Source organism: Ciconia boyciana, chromosome 1 (genome assembly GCF_034638445.1).
Source record: "Ciconia boyciana chromosome 1, ASM3463844v1, whole genome shotgun sequence".
NCBI classification, from domain to species: domain Eukaryota; kingdom Metazoa; phylum Chordata; class Aves; order Ciconiiformes; family Ciconiidae; genus Ciconia; species Ciconia boyciana.
Window position 1 is genome coordinate 217,676,279 of NC_132934.1, and position 18,627 is coordinate 217,694,905.

Here is an 18,627-nt window from a genome sequence, read left to right on the forward strand (position 1 = left end):
TAAGAAATTAAATGCAGGATTTCTGAGCAAATCAGTGCTCAGACCTACACCAGTTTGGGATGGACGAGCCGTGACCATATCCCACAAGTGGTTCAGCACAGCAGGGTCAGTCCAGTCACCCTGTCCCACCAGCAGATGACACCTGTATCAAGACCACCTCCTCCATCAGCAGAGAGCAAGGTGACAGCTGAGGGATGGAGCAAAGGGATCTGACTGACCAGCCACATCCATACCTGAGAAGATCAGCTTCTCCTTCATGATCTTGACATCCCGGCTGGACCGGCGGACAGCAGCACTGAGCATGATCTGCTCCGGGTTGTAGGTCCTGATGCTTCCTAGGCGCCACCTGCAAGACAAGAGGGGGATATCAGGGGCTGGTCTCCCCAACCACGGGAGCATCCTCAATGCAAGTGGCCACCAACAATGTGGAGACCAACAAGTCCCAGAGACCCTCTTGCCTTTGCTCCCTTGCACCTACGCAACCCCGCATGGTAGGAGGATGTTCAGAGATGAGCATGTTATCTCAGAGGGGTACAGACATACAAGCAGGTCATCTTTAACCACCTTGAGCATCCTAATTCCACTAATTTCACCAAGGACTGCAGATGCCCCAGACCCCTCTCTATCACATCAGCTATCCATCTGCCCAAAGGGGGTAGGGCTATTTTGACTCTTAGGGTTAGAAAGAGGGAACAGAACAAAAGACCAAGCCAAGTAAAGAAACCATAACCTTTTCCTCACTGAGTGACATGCTCACACTTGTGGGAGAAGAGAGCTCAAAGACAATTTAAGGTCTCAAACCTGAGACACAGCAAAGACACCGACATGAGCTGCTCTGCAGGAAAGTACAAGCAGTCCCAGTGCAGGTAGCTGTCACATACAGTGCCCTTAGATGTAATTTCTCCCAGTGCACTTCCCTCCCCAAATGCCAGGTCTTCACTTAAATGTTTCTACACAAACCCTCCGCTTCTTAAGCCTTGATGAAACTCTGTGTTCACCAAAAGTTTCCACCACATGAACAATATGAGGCGATGGGAACTTGGCTTGACTTAGAATTAGCCAGACTTTTATTCTCATTACTGAATGCATGTAAAGAAAATTACTGATGTTAGTAATAAGCAATGGCAGCAAGTTCAAGGGGGATTTTGCTTTTAAAACTGTTTTTCAGCCTGAGAGCATCCCTGCAGCAGACCCTCAGCTGCAGAGCTGCTGGCATTAGGAGCGAGAGGTGGACTGCTGCTGCAACAGGGGAAAACAGGGCTTGGTGGGCTCAGGCAAAGCAGCCGTACCCAAGATGCCATTGCAAAGGGATGCTGTTTAGACCAGGCTTTCACAGCCCACACCCCACAGATTCGTCCTACCTCCTGGCCACAGAGGAAGGCTTTCAAGTAAATCCCATTCTCCCTGCCAGAGCCAGGGATGCTATAAGGCTATTTGATGGAGAAACAGCAGGGATTTAGGGTGGTTTATGGGGTTTCTGATCTTCTGGCACCATCTAGTGGCTCACCCACACAAAAGAAGGTGATTTTTTAATTTTTTTTTTTTTTTTTTTTTTTTTTTTAAAAGGTGACAACCACCTTCTCTTAAATTTCTAACCCCCTACCCAGCCCCAGGAGCAGAGGATTTGAGGAGCCCCACAGATCTCCAGCCTGGGTCCACAGCATCAGCGTGACAAAGCAACATCCACAAAAGAGGTTCTGCAATTTTTCCAGGAAAATCTAGCTGGTGTCCATTTCATGGGGTTTCCATCCCCTTCCCAAATCCCAGTGGGTAACACCACACCATCAGGCTTTGACCGGGGTACGGGTGAAGGTGGATGCTCTGCTACAGAGAAAAGAAGGGGTGGGATGGCAACACGACAACTCACAGACCCATGGACAGAAGAAACACAGAGGAAGCACAAGGAGGCAAAGACATTAAAGTATAAAAAAATTTAAAAAATATAAAAAAATATTTTTCTTCTATCATCATCATCTAAGCTGAGCCACTCTGACCTGGAAGAAGATCATTTTTGCCCTTAGTGTCCCATGCAGGCAGATCCCACTAAGGTTAATGTGGTTGCAAGTGCATAGGAACTCATAGGATAAGACCCTCCTTAAACTATAGTCAGGACCAAAACGTATTGCTACAACAACCAGTCTTTTCTTTGCCCACAACACCAGGATTTTCAGCATCAGGCTGGGTTGTGTGGCCAAAAGGCATGATGATCTCTCGCCCATAGGTCCTAGACATCCCATGGAGGGCATGGGCTATTTTGAGGCACAGACAGCCCAGCCTCAAAGGGGTGCAGGGACCAAGGGCTTTTCTCCTCCTGCCAAGAGGAATGACCACTGCTCTCTGCTCCCCATCTCACATGGTGGCTGTGGTCAGACCCAGGTTGGTTAAGTATGCAAGAGGGGCCAATGACTCCTCTCACAGGGGTGCATTGCCTTGATTGAACAAGCTAGGAGAGGGTGACCCCATTTTTCAGGGGTACTTTGAAATACCCTCTTCTAAGAGCCACCAGTACGTTTAATCACAATGCAACTCCAACACCACAGGAAATACTCTCTGCTGTGCTCAGTAGCCTTTGGGTCTCCAGAAAGCTTGTTTAATAGAAAACAGCACCTCTCCTACCCCCTTGGGCTCTGTTGTGATCGGCCACGTTTAGGACAGCAGCGCGCAAAAAGGCCAGACAGACAGCAGGTAGGTCTTGTTCTGGGAGGTTGGCATCAAAGCAGACCAGACGGACACGGGGTGGGAACAGACTAAAAAATACTGGGACAACACAGAGACAGCATACACCATGTTAGGGCCATGACCAGACCCTTGGTTTGGAGGGGAGATGCTAAATGGCAGGGAAAGGGGATGGGAGAGGGGCAGTTTGGGGAGAAAACAGGGTCGATAGGTACCAAGGTGATAAGATGGAGCGAGCAAAGAGCCAAGCCAGCTGCAACCACAGAGTCCCCAACCTGCGACCGCTCCTGCCTAAAGCCTGCCCAACTCCTCCATGCCTGTCTTCTCCTTATCCACGAGCCAGGGAGCAAGGGGGAGGCGAGAAGGGGAAAACACCCAACCTCCCTGCACCCATAGAAGGGTTCAGCCCAGCCCCATAGCCAGGTCCTGTTTTGGGGAGATGCCGCGAGGATGTAACGCCGCAAGTCCAAGGTACCTCGTGGAGCAGGCAATACTTGCAGGTGGCCAACCCCGACCCCCGAGGTGGTGGGTGGGCAGAGGGAGAGGGGCAAATAAGCACAGAGAGGGAGTAGCCAAGTCCTTAGAAATACAACCCCATGGCACACAGCGGAAGGAATGGAGAAGGTAACACGTGAAAAGTTTGGTCCAAGTACGGACACAGTGAAGGCTTTACTGCAGAAAAGCGACAGCGCTTCCCTCCAAGGGGATGAGAACAACTGGTGAGAAAACAGCCAATACAAGGAGAAATCTGGGTTTCTAATTGATGGCACTTCAAAACCAGCATCCCAGGCTCATTCCTTTCCTGGGTGCAATGCTATTTATTTTCACACTGCATTTCCAGTTTAACAGTGGTGTAACTGGGAAGAGACTCCTGAAGGATCCCAAGCTCCAAGTGCAGCAATGGAAGAGCCAAACCCTTCCAGCTATTAGCCTTATTAATTCATTCCCAGGGCTAGAGAAGTGCTACTTTATATAACTGAACAGGTTACATATAATTTTCTTTAGAATCGGCCAATTTAGAAGAGGTTGGTCTCAAAACCCTCTCATAAATGCAGGAAGGAAGGGGATATTTTGCATGGGATTATTTCCATGGAGAAAGCATTACATCCACTGGGAATTTCCCAATTACAACACACTGCAGAACCTCAGAATAGCACTGTTTTAAAAGGCAGAGACTTGGATCATTGTAACACAAGGTCAGATTGCCTTCAGAACATCCACTGGCTTCAGCATCAGGCTCCCGTGGTGCTCATGGCTATGGACTATGCAACGTTCAGACCCTTATGGTCCCCCTGTGAAGCCAGATGTTTGAAAGCATCGTGAAAAACTGCGTCCTGCCCTGTCCATCTGCAGTGAAGCCATAGCAGAGAGGGAGAAAGAAAGAGAGAAAGGAAGGTTGAATGAAAAAGAGAAAGAGGAGGAAAGCACCAGAATTACCTGATCATGTGATAGCTGTGAGATGCCAGAATGCAGCAGAGAGAGAAAGAGGAGGAACATGCACAACAGTCAGAGCAGTAAGAAAATAAACAAGGCAAAGAGGCAAAAAAAGATCGGTTAGAAGTCATCACAGTTGGTATTTCCCCTCCGGAGAGGCTGCCACGATCCTGTCACCAGGGCTGAAGCAGAACAGCAGGAGCAATCCCTACCCGCGGCTACGGAGGAGAGACAAGCCATGCGTAGGAGAGAGGACGAGCACATCGAAGCGGTGGCTCTGTTCCCACCCGCCCCCTCATCCTTGCATGAAGGAAGCAGCTCTGTTTTGCCCCAAAAAGGACTTGGGGAGAAAAAAAACCCCAAAACAAAAAAACCAACCACAACAGTGAAGGCCAAATGCCAAGCCCCATTTCCCGGAGCTGAATCACATCAGCAGGTAGTATCTGGGCAAATCTGCTGCGATTTGTTTTTGATATATCCTCAATGCTGCTACCAATTCTTTCATGTGGTGGAGAAACTGAAACGGCAGGGAAATGGGCCTCTCCTGCACAAGGCTCTTGGAAGAGCAAGCCCTCTGCTGCAGACAGTCCAACTTCTGGTGGTAGAGTTTCTCCTTTTTCCTTCTACTGACTTGGGCTTGAGTTGTCCCAAGGGAGAGATCCAAAAGACGACATTTGGCCCCGCTATGATGGACCCCACGCGGCCAGACCTCTGTGAGCAACTGCCTTTCTACGTCAGGTCCAGAGGCTGGGCAGGGAGCTCTGTGGTCCAGTTTGATGGACCCTGGGAAAAGCTGGTGGCAGTTTCCAGCTCTTCTCACCTGTATCACACTTACACTGAGGGTGGAAGAGAAATCCTGCAATAATGCTTTCCTTCCTTACCCTGCTTCCTCTTGCCCTACTCCATCAAACCTCTTCCAAACTGGAAGAAATTCAATCTGTGCAGAGAGGAAGAGTCCAGCTATTGCAAAGTCCATGTAGCTGCGACTTCTCCCTCTCTCCAAGCATGCATCATTTCGAGCTGCTCTGGGACCTATAGTTCCCATTCAGCAGGTTGAATCAATTTAATTTCTTCAGCCATGGTCTCCTGGGTCCGATTCAGGAAAGCCTTCTAAAACTGACTTGGGGAGATGATGCAAAAGACTGCAAAACTTGGCCTTCAAATTCTGCTCTTCAGAGAGGTCAGTCCCTGTCTCCAGACTCTTCCATGCATTTCTGTATCTGACAGAGAAATACCAGGTCTTAAGAGCAGGGACATCTCTTATTAAACCAATTGATGAATTTGAGGGAGTGGAGGAAGCTTCCAGACAACACAGCCACAGTGCCCTTCTGGAGGAAAGGGTTAATTGGCCACAATTCAGACCACAAGACTTCTTAGAAAAATTTTAATCTCATGTTGGTCAGGGGTTTCATTAACTGTTGCAAAATCTGTCTGAGAGGAGTTCTGAATCTGCTGCTCACTCCATTATCCCATGCTGGAACTGGGAACCCGCTAGGCACAGGTCTACCAGCATGGGACTGTGCAAGTCAAATTTAGACACAATTATAGACAGACCCAACATGTGGCCTGAAGTAAAATCCATAGCGGATGCTGGCAGAAGCAACAGCCTACTGTAACATGGCGAAAATACACGGGTAATTATGCACCCAGAGGAAGGAAAGAGATTGCTGCAAGCAGATGATCTGGGACAACACAACAGCAAAATCACTAGCTCATGAGGCTGAAGCAAATTAAATTGCTGCTCCTAACGCAAAGGCATTTCGGATATCAAGAAGGAAGGAAAGCGTAGGTCCCTTGATGTCTCTAGGACAGTCGTTTGTGCATGCCAAAGCAGATGAGATTATAGAGGCGGGGAAGAGGGGATGCAATTTCAGAATGACACGTTTCCCCAGGAGAAGGCTGCTGCTTCTCGCTGGAGGGAGAGCATCTCTCTCTGAGCTCGTGCTTTTCCCAGAGAGGGTTATTACACTGTCATCGCTGACAGCTAAAATGCCTCCAAGGAGAAAAGGCATATCAACAGGAGGACAGCGTAGTTTCCCCCAGTATAATCAAGAGGAGGGTAGCTTGGCCAGCTCTGCCTTTAGGAAGTTGATTTACCTCCTGCTGATTGATCAGTGTCTTAACTTGCTCTGCTCCTAGGTTTTATGCTCCACATTTGTTTTCAGGGACCCTGGCTAACAGAGAGGCTTCTGCCGTGCCCTCATCAAATCCCTGCTATCCCTTTCCTTTAGAAAATGGAGAGACTTTCTCTATGCATCAAACTAAGAAACTGATTTGATTTGCTAAATCATGATATTTCTATTTCTTCATCCAAAGAGGAACAAACTGATTTAAGAAAAGTGTAACATGTTCTTTTTGAAGACTATAATGGTGGAATCTCAAAACATCTCCTCTTCTTCCTTCAAAGTGTTTTAATCTCTTTCTCAATGTCCATTTCCCTAAAGCATTTACAGTTTCTCCCCCACACGCATTTATGAGCAGAGCAAGGCATCTATTGCTACTATTTTGAGATCTCTCATTCTTCTTAAAAAGTAGCGACTACATCCAATTCAATGTCACATCTCAGAAGTGGAATTATTGTTTGCAGTCTTTGTAGGGATTTTTAATGAACAGTTTCCCTGCTATTGCAATCCAAGTGCCCGAGGAGCACGGTGCTCCTCTCTCCCATCTCCACCCCACGCTCTGAACAAAAACATACGCCACAAATACATGACAGTCGAGCTGTAACAATGGTACTTACTTCTGGAATGTAAAAACTCCTACAATTACGATAAATGAAATGAGATCAGACGTGATCCAGATTAGGTAGTACTCGTCTGGAGGCTGGAAGACAAAAAACAGAAGCAGACCTTAAACCTTCTGGTTTGTACAATCACAGAGAGACCACACATTGCTAAAGTTACCACCAGGGCAGAAAGAAAAGCACAGAGCTGCAGGGGTCGCATATAAATCACAACGTTTATGACACTTCTAATGCTAGCCTGTCATCCAAAATGACGTTATCAGGAAAAACCGCAAACAGGAACAATTTTAAACTCTCCTTCCTTTTGTGTGCTGATATTTTCTCAGGGTTTTGTGGGCTGAAAGCTTCCTATCTCAGCTGTACCTCGAGGTGAGGGTAAGATGCTGTTTGGAAATCCAAGTCTGTAGGAAAACAGAAATATATACACATTGCACGAGACACGCAGGGTCCGTTTTGAGTGCTCGTGTTAGCTGTTCTGCACAGTTCCCATGCTATAAGCATATACTTCTCAATTTCTGTCCTTTAAGGCACTGGTAGCTCTGGCTTCGTTTGCCAGTCTAAGTGGCTGTGGTCATCACACCAGCTAAACCCAGCTGAACCCATCGTCTGAACTCAGCACAGAAGCACACTACTTCACATTGATTTTTGTGCTGCCCAGGAAAGACAACAAAGTAAAGTGATAATAATAATAATCAACTCCTGATGATGCTCAGAAGGCACCTACCCAAGATGGCCACCAATGATGCTAACGAATTTCTCCTATCCCAAACCTGGACTAGTCTCAACCAGGACAAGCTTGCTGATTTCATACCAGACAGATCCATCACAACCACCACCACCACCACCAATGCACACAAGTAATATTTCCTTAGAGAAATAGAATACATAATGCATAAAGATGAGTTCACGCAATGGTAGTGTGACATGGATAAAACCAATTGGGAGGCATCAACTCTGCTACCTCTGTCTCCCAGCAGAGAATAACTTGTTTTTCTGCTCAGTGAATCTTTGTGTGTCTCAATTTATCCTGTGAAAGTATACCATAGAATTAGCAGGGTAATGCTTTAATTAGCCAATGCTTCTGATGAAGATTTAATCCTTGTATTTGCCAGCTTAATTACAGAAGGGTGACATTTAGTGTTACATTTGCTGCATGTATTAAGACCAACAGACACAAAATTGATGTTTCCCATTTTCTTGGCAGGAGAGTGCCATCATAACTATTTTGAATGAAAACTCAAGATACTTCTAAGTTAGAACAAAATCTACACATCTAAATTTTTCATTTATGCAACTGTTGGTATTGCACAACTGAAGAACCCAAATAGCAAGTTTTCCTGTGGGGCAAAAGTTGCATTTCCTGTGATATACCCCAAGCAATAGGTAGACATAAACACAGCTTTCTGGGAAAACTCCAGCACCTGATTACAGGTATTACACATATTTCTTTAAAGACCTACAGAAAGCTCAAAGCTAGAAGTTTTTGGTACCAAATCAAGGTTTTATAAGTAACAAAAATGGAATTTCAAGGTGATCAGAAGGGGAAAACTGGAATTTCTCAAAGACATGCACCGCACACACACCGTTATTAGCAATGCCCAGTAAGCGTGTGTCTCCTCAGCCCGGCAGAGGAGGGAGCACAGGTCAGCAAACATCTATTGCGGACCCAACTTCTTGTCCTGCTCCATCCACACTGAGACCTGCTCAGGAATTTGCTATATTTCACCCGCAGTTCCCCTTTTTTAGATAGGGCTGTTTCAGTGGGATTATTTGGGGTTTCTTTTATAAACTTTACCCAAAGTAAGTCCTACTCCTGAAATCCTCACGTTTGCAGCCTGTCAAACCCTTCATCAATTCAGTGTAACTGGGAAGAGAGCAACTCAAACCCTGGCTCTGAGGGAGATTCCCAAAATTGTGGAGAGGGGTCACACTGGGCACCCGCTTTAAGGACATCAAGTTAGGGCCTGAACCCCAGCTCAAGCTTTTCAAAGCCCTTCTCTATGCCAATGTCTGATGGCTTCTGTTCTTACCAGCAGCTTTCCATCAAGAGTAGAGGGGAGAGAGACTGTCACTTTTTCTTGTTTTTCCTTTTTTTAACCGAAACACAAGTTAAATGTATTTTTGCAATTGGAAATGGCCTCTAGGTGAATGGAGCACAACAGATTTGCACTGCTCAGCTAGCGATAAAGCCCAACAAAGCCCCCGAGGGCAGTGGGCAGCCAAAGCCTCCAGCTTTGGCTCTTGCTCCAGCTCTTGAGCCATGTTCCACGTGGTGCACAGGGCTCAGATGGCAGAGCTGGTTAGATTACATCAGCCAGGCACTTCAATATGCAGGAAGTCAAGGGATTTTTATGCTGCCGGTGATATAAGAGTGTGCATTCACAGCAGAGTTGGAAATCCAGCAGATGGGAGAGCCCTTGGAGGAGGGCTCCAACTATCAGCTGCTTTTCATCGTTGGCAAAAGGGCTTTTGGAGTAAAAAGCTGCCAGTGATGTGCACACAACTCCTGCCAGCTGTGGTGGAGGACAGATGTTTGCAGCAGCACAATTCAGACGATGATAATCTGCCAACAGATTCAGCCTTTATAAAACCATTTTCAATTCTCCAGCTTCAGCATGCACCAGTGTGAATTTGTGTAGTCAGACACAAGCAGTAGGTTAAGCTAAGGCTAAGGACACCGTGCATAGATGTTCATCCATCTAGGCAGTAGTCTTGAGGTCCTGCCTCCAGCTAAAGATGCAGATAACTCATTAACGTTAAATACTCCTTGTGCTCATCTTATTCTCCCCTTTCCCAAGAAATCTGCCAGAGCAGCAGGTAAAACAGCTGCCTCCTCTCCCACCCCTGACAGGATCTATAATCAGAAAATAGCCCCTCCATCACATGCAGTTACACCTCGGCAGCTGAACTCTTGTTTTGGGAATCCTTTGATGCAACTATTTCGTCATTTTCCTTCCACTCCAACATGAATATTTCTGTTTGGTTCAGAGACCCAAAGTGCTAGCAGAGTTTTCAGAGAGTTTACTGGCTAATATGATGGGTAAGGGGGCTACCTTTGGTCTCTGGTTGTTCCTTGTCCGGCAATGGGGTAGCCAGAGGTAACACTTGTCCTCATTTGGTATTAAAAGTAGGCAAAAAGCTAGTTTTGAAGCCTGCCTGAAACACAGAAGCCAGGTTTGCTGGTTCACCTGTGTACCTGATTCTCCTGCAACTCTAACAGCTGCTCAGCAGGTCTGGAAAGGTGTTTTTCCATCAGAGGAAAAAGGGAAAATCATGTGGGTTAAATGGGACATGCAACACAACCTCCAAGGCTCCCACACCCTGTACGAGGAGAGACGAGGCCATCTGAAGGAAGGGATTATGCAAGAGAAACATTGATCCGTTACCATCTCAGGGCTCAGGCACACAGAGGGTGAAAACCCTCAAGCCCAATAGCACGTTGAATCCAACCAAACCTTCCTGGAGAAACCCACTAGACACATGGCTGGAGTGGTCAACAGCCACCTCTACACCCCTCCACTGCATCCCCTTCCTTCCAGGGGTTTCACAGCAGCTTCCCAGGCATCGTGCTTACCATTAGCCAGATGGGAAAAGGCACCTTGCGAAGGACGTGGGAGCTGTCGGAGGTGACCGACTGGACGCCGGCACACCACAGGATGGAGTATAGCCAGGGCTCGTTCACAGTGTAGAGATTCACGCTCAGGTTCGCCACGGTGTAGTCCCTGCCAGGAGACAGACAGGGTGAAATCTGAGTCCCCCAGCGAACATCAGACCCTCATCTCCAAGAGGAGAGCTCTTGCCATCAACCACCGCTGTAATCACGGCTAGATTTATTGGGTTTGAATTGTATGAAATAGGTTTTTTTAACAGGGCACAGTCACTTCATAAGCAACCCAAGGGCATTGCAATCAAGTGGTTTGAACTTGAAAGCTTTCTTCACCTCTTGGATGCTATCTGACCCAATCCACAGCCCATCTCAGATACTTCCTCACGAATGATGGGCACGTCATGTTTTTCTAACAACCGCCTCATCATGTTGATGTAAAATTAACTTCTGGCTCAGATGCCTGTAACACTTCATTGGCAATTTACTTAATTAAAAACTGCCAGACTGCATTTCCGACATCAATTCCTACAACTCCCGTGCCCTTGTTTTGGGGACGGTCGCAGAGTTACAGCTTTCAGTCTCCTGAGGTCATTTTCAAAGAAGCTAAAACTGCAAGCTGGGGTACAAGAGCTGTCAGCAACAAACCAAGCACTGATAGCGGACTCCCTGTACCCATACGATTTGCATAAATTGCTCTGTTTCCTTATCTACGAAGCAGAAGCATCACTAATCTCCCTTGCATGGGCAGCACAGAGATTAATCCTTGCAATTCAGTATCAGCAAAGCGCTTTGAGGTGGGAAGCCACTGTACAAGATGTGGACATCTCAGAGCTCACAACATGATCAAGCTGCTCCAAAGGCTAAGGGATTCTCAAAGGCAGAGGTGGTCGCAGCAATGTTACATCCAGATGCTGATTTTTGGGGGGACTGAGGAAACTGTGTTATACCAGGGCTTGTTGAGCCTGCTCTGGATCGTGCTACAGGACTGCAGCAACATTTGAGTGGGCGCCACAAGGCCTTCAGGGTTCAGGAAACACTCAGGTGGCAGGTCTGATTTTGAAGACAGCTGAGGTGGGATCGATGAGAGATTGGGGTTGATGAGCTGGGATAGATGAGAGAGTTGGCATACGGTCCTCTCCATGAGGTGGAGCAAAGAGACCAGGGGGAAAAGAGGCAGGAATTATCCTGCAGGTAAAGCACAGACTTTGTTTTAAGGGCGAGCAACTAGACCAATTGCTGGCAGCCCCAGAAGGACACCACTGGATTACGCTAAATAGGACCACGCTCTCAGACAGCTGCAGGCTCAGCTCTTCTCTACTTCCAGCCCAAACCTACAGTAAAACAGCTCCTTTGAAGACATTTTTCTTCTGCAAACCTGTTTCATTTTCAAGTATTTCTTTGGGGAAAAGATTTCAACTCTAAAAAAATAGAAAAGCTCTACTGGAGACAATCTGCCGTTCCGAGAAGAGGGCAAAGCCAGGAGCTAACACGCTGTATGGTTCAAATACAGGCTCAAGCAGAAGGAGAGGAACCCCATGCTGCCAATCTCATTAAAGAGGAGACTTGACCAGTCTAAATAGCTGACAAAGGACAATAATGAATCAGGTGAATTCTCTGCAAAGAGAAATTTCTGAAAGCATATCCAGACTTTGGACTAATCAAAATTCTGTGGTAGCAACTCTGGAGCAGACGAACAGAAGCAAAGGGCAGCTGCTAATGAGGATGAAAGAGCACTCAGAGGTACTCGGTGTGAAAAGCCTTCACTTTTTCCAGAGCTGACAGTGTAATAAGAATCAGCCGATTCATATATTTTGTATTTCAAAAAGGATCATCATATACTGAATTAATATGTAGAGTTATTAGAGTCAACTGTGTGCTCCTGGGAACAGCCTGGATTCTGGGTGATGGGTAGAGACAAGCTTGCACAGCTCAAGCTTTCAAGACTAAGTCCATCTGAAAAGACAACTCTGTGCAGATAAAACAGCCTGGGATGATCAGAAAAGATGCTGCTGAGCCAGGGGTGCACACAGGGCATGAGGTTAGCAAGGATGCACAGAGCTGTGGATACCTGCCATGGAGCATGTGGGCTATCACGCAGTGTCCAAACAGAAAGCCGTACCTGACATCCTCGTTCGTGACCTTGGTGTAACGCAGGTTGAGCTTCACAATGCCCTTCTCCCTCATGCGCTCTGCGTCCAGCTTGAGGCCAGAAGTCTGCTGGAAACCCGGCGCAATCTGTCTGACCAGCTGCCTCTCCGTGTCCGGCAGCCACATCACCTGTGGAGGGAGCAAGACAGAGGACGGCTACGGCAAAGACTGTTCACAAAGCTGGTGACACAAGACAGCCACTTTACACCAAGCCAGATGCAAAATCACATGAGAGACTGCCTTGTTTGTCATACAAATTGTCCAGGAGACACTTACAGCCTCCCACGTCTCTATTCAAATACATTTCAGGATTGTCGAAAGCCCAGAGGGCTGTAACGCGCAAAATCTTAGAGGTGAAAAGGGTTGAGATACAAAGAGATCAGGCCAAGGGATCCTGAGAAGAGACATGGTGTATCCTTGAAAACCTGTCCTCCCTGCCCAGTTCAGGGCACAAAGAGAACTAAGGACATAAAATTGGCAGTGCAGACAGGATGCACAGGAGAAGCCTCCCATGATCCCATGCTAAAGACTAGTTTTAATCACCCTCTTATCAGGGCTACATCTACTCCAACCCAGGGCAAGGATTTCCCTAAGTTCATACCACGCTTTAAAAGCATGTCAAATTAATTACTGTTAACATGCTCAGCTGCCAGATGTAAAGTGGCTGCAGGAACCAAGCTGGGCAGTTTTATGGCTTGTGCCATGCAGAGGCTGGGCCCAACCATATGATCTCAGCAGTACCACTGGGCATTGCATTGCTTTAACCCATATTTAATAACTCAGTGACACTCATCTACCAAAGCATCAGAGCAGCACAGATGCAGCCGTATGCATTTTCAATAGGGAACCATAAAACCTGGGTGAGAAATATCGATTTACAACCCCACATCTATGCTTTCTCTATTTTTCTCCTTCTCTCCATTCCAATATCCAAGGAGACGACAGCATGGTCCTCCTTTGGATCTAGCCAAGCTGGCAGAGGCTTGTGGATAACACTGTCACTGCAGCCACGGAGTTAATTGGAAATTGGGTGGCAGTGTCAGTCGTTAGAAAGACAGATTGAAGTTAAAAATAACTCTGTTCCCTCCTGGGCCCATCACTGCACAAGCCAGTGCTAAACTTGTCTGTGCATGCAGATGCACCTAATTGGTATAGATAAAACATCTGAGCTGCAAGGGATGTAGTCATTCCACTTGCCAGCCCTACTACGCTATTTTTCACCAGCCCATATTCAAGGGAGAGCACAGGACAAGTGAAAGGACCAGATTTCCTTCCCTAGACAGGTCAAGAAGAGAAGTTTTCCAAGGGACACCCAGAGTCCCCAGGTCTGGTTGCCCTTCTGACACATAGGAAGTGGTGCTGTCCCTCCAGAAGAGATCATTGCATCAGAGGGAGCTCCTGATGGGCTGGGTGAAGCTCTATACCTTGTGGTCAGAGAGGACACAGCTAACAAGGCTGGCTGGGCTCTGCCTGCAACCGCTCAGAGCTGGAAATCAAAATGTTTGGCATAACCCAGCAAGGACAATTCTAGGGCAGAAATGAAAGTCTGGAAGAGACCTCTGCAGATACATAGACCTCCTTTTGCTGAAAACCCCGCAGCTCCAGGATACCATTTCTTGTCCGAGAAGAAGCTGACTCTAGGCTGAAACAGCTGCTCAGCCCAGGCAGAAGGATTACTGCATTGGGTTTGCATGGCAAGGTTTTGGTACCCAGGGAGCTACAGGGGTGGCTTCTGTGAGAAGCTGCTAGAAGCTTCCCCCATGTCCAATAGAGCCAATGCCAGCCAGCTCCAAGATGGACCCGCCACTGGCCAAGGCTGAGCCCATCAGCGACAGGGGTAGAGACTCTGGGATAACGTATTTAAGAAGAGGGGAAAAAAAAAAAACCAACAAACAACCCCTGCAAAATTGCAGCTGGAGAGAAGAGTGAGAATATGTGAGAGAAACAGCCCTGCAGATACCAAGGTCAGTGAAGAAGGAGGGGAGGAGGTGCTCCAGGCGCTGGAGTAGAGGTTCTCCTGCAGCCCATGGTGAAGACCACGGTCAGGCAGACTGTCCCCCTGCAGCCCATGGAGGTCCACGGTGGAGGAGATATCCACTGCTGCCCATGGAGGACACCACACCGGAGCAGGTGGATGTGCCCGAAGGAGGCTGTGACCCTGTGGAGAGCCTGCACTGGAGCAGGCTCCTGGCAGGACCTGTGGCCCCATGGAGAGAGGAGCCCACGCTGGAGCAGGTTTGCTGGCAGGGCTTGTGACCCTGTGGGGGACCCACGCTGGAGCAGTCTGTTCCTGAAGGACTGCACCCCATGGAAGGGACCCACGCTGGCACAGTACATGAAGAACTGCAGCCCGTGGGAAGGACTCACGCTGGAGCAGTTCATGGAGGACTGTCTCCCGTGGGAGGGACCCCACGCTGGAGCAGGGGAGGAGTGTGAGGAGTCCTCCCCTGAGGAGGAAGGAGCGGCAGAGGCAACGTGTGATGAGCTGACCGCAACCCCCATTCCCCGTCCCCCTGCGCTGCTGCGGAGGAGGGAGGTAGAGAATTCGGGAGTGAAGTTAAGCCCAGGAAGAAGGGAGGGGTAGGGGGAAGGTGTTCTAAGATTTAGTCTTTATTTCTCATTATCCTACTCCGATTTGATTGGTAATAAATTAAATTAATTTTCCCCAAGTCGAGTCTGTTTTGCCCTTGACAGTAATTGGTGAATGATCTCTCCCTGTCCTTATCTCGACCCACGAGCCTGTCTTTATATTTTCTCTCTCCTCTCCTCTTGAGGAGGGGAGTGATAGAGCGGCTTTGGTATGCACCCGGCATCCAGCCAGGGTGAGCCCACTACAATTACTTAAAAACAAGGAGTCAGAGGGAGAGGAAGGGCTCCCTGCTGCACACAAGTGGCCTCCACTTCTCAGCCTCTTCTCGTGTCCAACGCTCTTACCGAATCGCTTGGTGGGAAGAGACCTCAGGAGATCTCTACTCCAACACAAACCAGGGCCATTACTGATTTTAGACCAGGTTGCCCAGGTCTTTGTCTAGTCGGGTCTTGAAAAGCTCCAAGGATGGAGATCCCTCAGTCTTTCCAGGTCTGTCTCAACACTTGCCTGCACTCACAGGGAAAACTAGTTTCCTTATATCCAGCGGGAACCTCTCCTGTTTCAATTTATGACCACTGTCTCCCACGCTCCTGACATGCAGCTCAGTGAAGAGCTTCAGTCCAACTTTTCAACAACCTCCTTGCTGGTACTGGGGAGACCTTAACAGCAGCTGTCCAAAGTCTTTCCTTTTCCAGGATGAAGAGACTCAGTTCCCTCCGGACTTACCCGCTTTATCAACATCTGTCTTGTACTGGTGAACCCCACACTGAACGCATGATTGCTGAGTAAGGGGAATAATCACTTTCCTCCATCTACTAGCTATACTACCATGAGTACAGTCCAAGATGCTACCAAGCCTCTGGAACCACCAGCCTAGAGGCATAGTCTTCCCCAGCATGACTTCTTGGCATGAAGTGACATTTCAAATCAAGTGTTCAAATGCATCAAATAAGACACTCAAGGATTCGGGGAACCCATAAGGAGGGCAATTTTGGAAACATCACCAACCCCACAGAACTCACAGCCTGTTGCCGAATTCCCGATGCCAGGATGGTTTCCAGGGTGATGTTGATGTAAGTGCTGTAGTAAGGATGAGCTGGTGGCAGCTCCTGGAAGTTCAGGATGAGCGATGTGTTGTCCTTGATCACCTCTAGCATATCTGCCAGCTTGCAGACTGACTGGTTGGCAGCTTCCAAGTAGTCAGACATTGAGAGAGACCTGGCCGTCCAGAAAGGGTCATTCTGAAAGCAAATCACATCCTGACATTAGTGCTACAAAGCCCAGACTCCTCCCATACAGGGGAAGACCCTTTTCTCTCCCACCTTGGCAACAGCTGGCAGCTACGCTTGATGACCCTCTTGCAGCTTGCTGAAGCTCGGTGCCTCAGTTTCCTTACCCAAGGGGAGGTCACCAAGAGCAAGGTGTGCTGGGCAGGTCACCCCATTTTCAGGGGGACAGCAGAGCTATATGGCAGTAATGTAATTTTCCAAGTTATTAAGCTAAAAAAATGTACTTTATCACACTATGTACATGATCACCAAGAATTCTTCAGAATCCAAAAATAAAAAGGACCAGCTATTATATAACTAAGAGTGATCAGACAGGAGCTATGGGCTGTTGGAAGAGATGGGCTCCTAACTTAAGGACATTCAGGAATGACTCTGCTTCAAAGTACATCCCAAAAAGCAGCCTTCCAGCTGCTGTCTTGGCCCTACTCATCTGGCAAGCAGCAGTTTTCCCTGCATTCCCACAACCACATCTGCATGCCAACCAAGTTTCTATGTAGCAGCACACACAGCTGTAATACATATATATCCCCATCACATCTCCAGACCAGCTCAGATCCGAATAGCAGTGAAGCTATGGTGGCTTCAGGCTTCCACCAAGCAAGCACCCAGAAAGCTCCAAGGAGGCACGTGAAAGTGGTATTTGAGCTTGCATCACTGCAGCGATGCCTCAGCAAGCCACGTTCAAGCTTGCATGAGTGTGCCAGAGTGCTGCAGCCCTCCTTCCAGACCACAGATAATGCTCTTCAAGAAGGTTACGGCCACTGGCCGGAGAGCAGCTTGGCAAAAAGAAATCCCACCTGCAACCTGGCTGCATGCCAAAGGATGGGTCAAGCCCATCCCACAGCAATTCTTCCCACCCTGGACTTCAAAGGCTGAATTTCTTGCTTTTTCTTTGTAAAGACAATTGTCTCCAAAAGTAAATTAAAGGAACAGCATATAACACACCATCTTTTCCCTTCTCTTTAAAATCATATTCCCCCTCCTGGGGGTCTTGAAGTTCTTTGTGGTGTCAATCAGGCATTAAGGCCCCTTCTTCCAGGTGGTGGAAGAGGCACAGAAAGACAACAAGTCTTTTAGACCAAGTCTAAGTTTAGTAGAGGACAGAACTAAATGTGGTTCATGGGTTCTTGGTCCAGCTGCACTTCAGACCACTCCACTGAGGAGATGGATCTACACCTCTCCACCTGAAAGAGGGTTTAGGCATGAGCTTTCCTCTGGCGGCCATGGCTCCAGGACACCCTCTCCATGGCCGTACGCACCTGTAGGAACCACTCTCCAGCATTGAGCTTTTCCAGGTCGGTCCAGTTGAACATGGAGGAGTGCTCGTAGGCCCGCTCTGGAAACAATTCCTCCACGTTTGTTGTTCTCCTGAGTGTCTTGTCATGCATCAGAAACGGCACTCCGTCATAGCTGCAAAGACAGTCAGAGGCCCCATTACAGCTGGAGGTGCACCACCACGTACACAGTACTAGTGAAATGCCCATTCCCACCCCAGCCTCTCTCATGGCTTCACATCAAAATCATAGTGAAAATCTCAACCAGCTTAACACATCCCCAGCATCCCCAAGACCAGTTGAAATAAGATTCACCGAGAGGAAAAAGTCTTTTAGATACCTGCTAGATGTTTGCAGTCATTTAAATGCTGACATAGCCCTATCCATCCATCCTTCCCTCCCTCACCACTCCACTACCCCTTCAAAAATCTCTAGAGTGCCAAACTCTGGTAGCTTGGACAAGAACACCCACCCTGAACGCTCACGCTAACCAAAGCTTTCTGCAATGTCTGTAGCTCCCCTCTGTAGCTCAGAGGTTTTCCATACCCTGTATGCACAGACACACACACAAACTATTCTCAAATTGTTAATAGTAGATGATGAGTAAGATTTTCAAAGGCTCTCAGACTATATGGGTACTTAATGTTCACAGGCTTTCAGCAAGATGCAAGGGCTCCAAGCTACCAAAATTGCTCTGAAATTGCCTTTTCCAATCGAAAACTGGTTTCAGGAAAAAGCTATACTCACATGAGTTGTTAAGTTCATGCATCTTAAAGAAAACCCGCCTCTCAGATGAAACTAAATAGCCAAATGCATGCCCTGTGGTTTTTAAGCCACCTAGATATTACAGAACAATGGTTCTGGGA

The 18,627-nt window shown here is 47.8% G+C and overlaps 1 protein-coding gene across 5 annotated transcripts in view; it reads right to left on the reverse strand.

Annotated features, from left to right (window-relative positions):
- The window catches only part of GDPD5 (glycerophosphodiester phosphodiesterase domain containing 5), a 181,211-nt gene that overhangs the window by 1,714 nt on the left and 160,870 nt on the right, over positions 1-18,627 (reverse strand). For all 5 annotated transcript variants that reach the window (XM_072855468.1, XM_072855438.1, XM_072855447.1 and 2 more), the window contains 6 exons: positions 17,747-17,897; positions 16,221-16,439; positions 12,580-12,737; positions 10,428-10,575; positions 6,851-6,933; positions 234-346 (listed from right to left, as the gene is read on the reverse strand). In XM_072855468.1, coding sequence (XP_072711569.1) covers positions 234-346; positions 6,851-6,933; positions 10,428-10,575; positions 12,580-12,737; positions 16,221-16,439; positions 17,747-17,897 — 872 coding nt within the window. The remainder of the gene's footprint in view (positions 1-233; positions 347-6,850; positions 6,934-10,427; positions 10,576-12,579; positions 12,738-16,220; positions 16,440-17,746; positions 17,898-18,627) is intronic.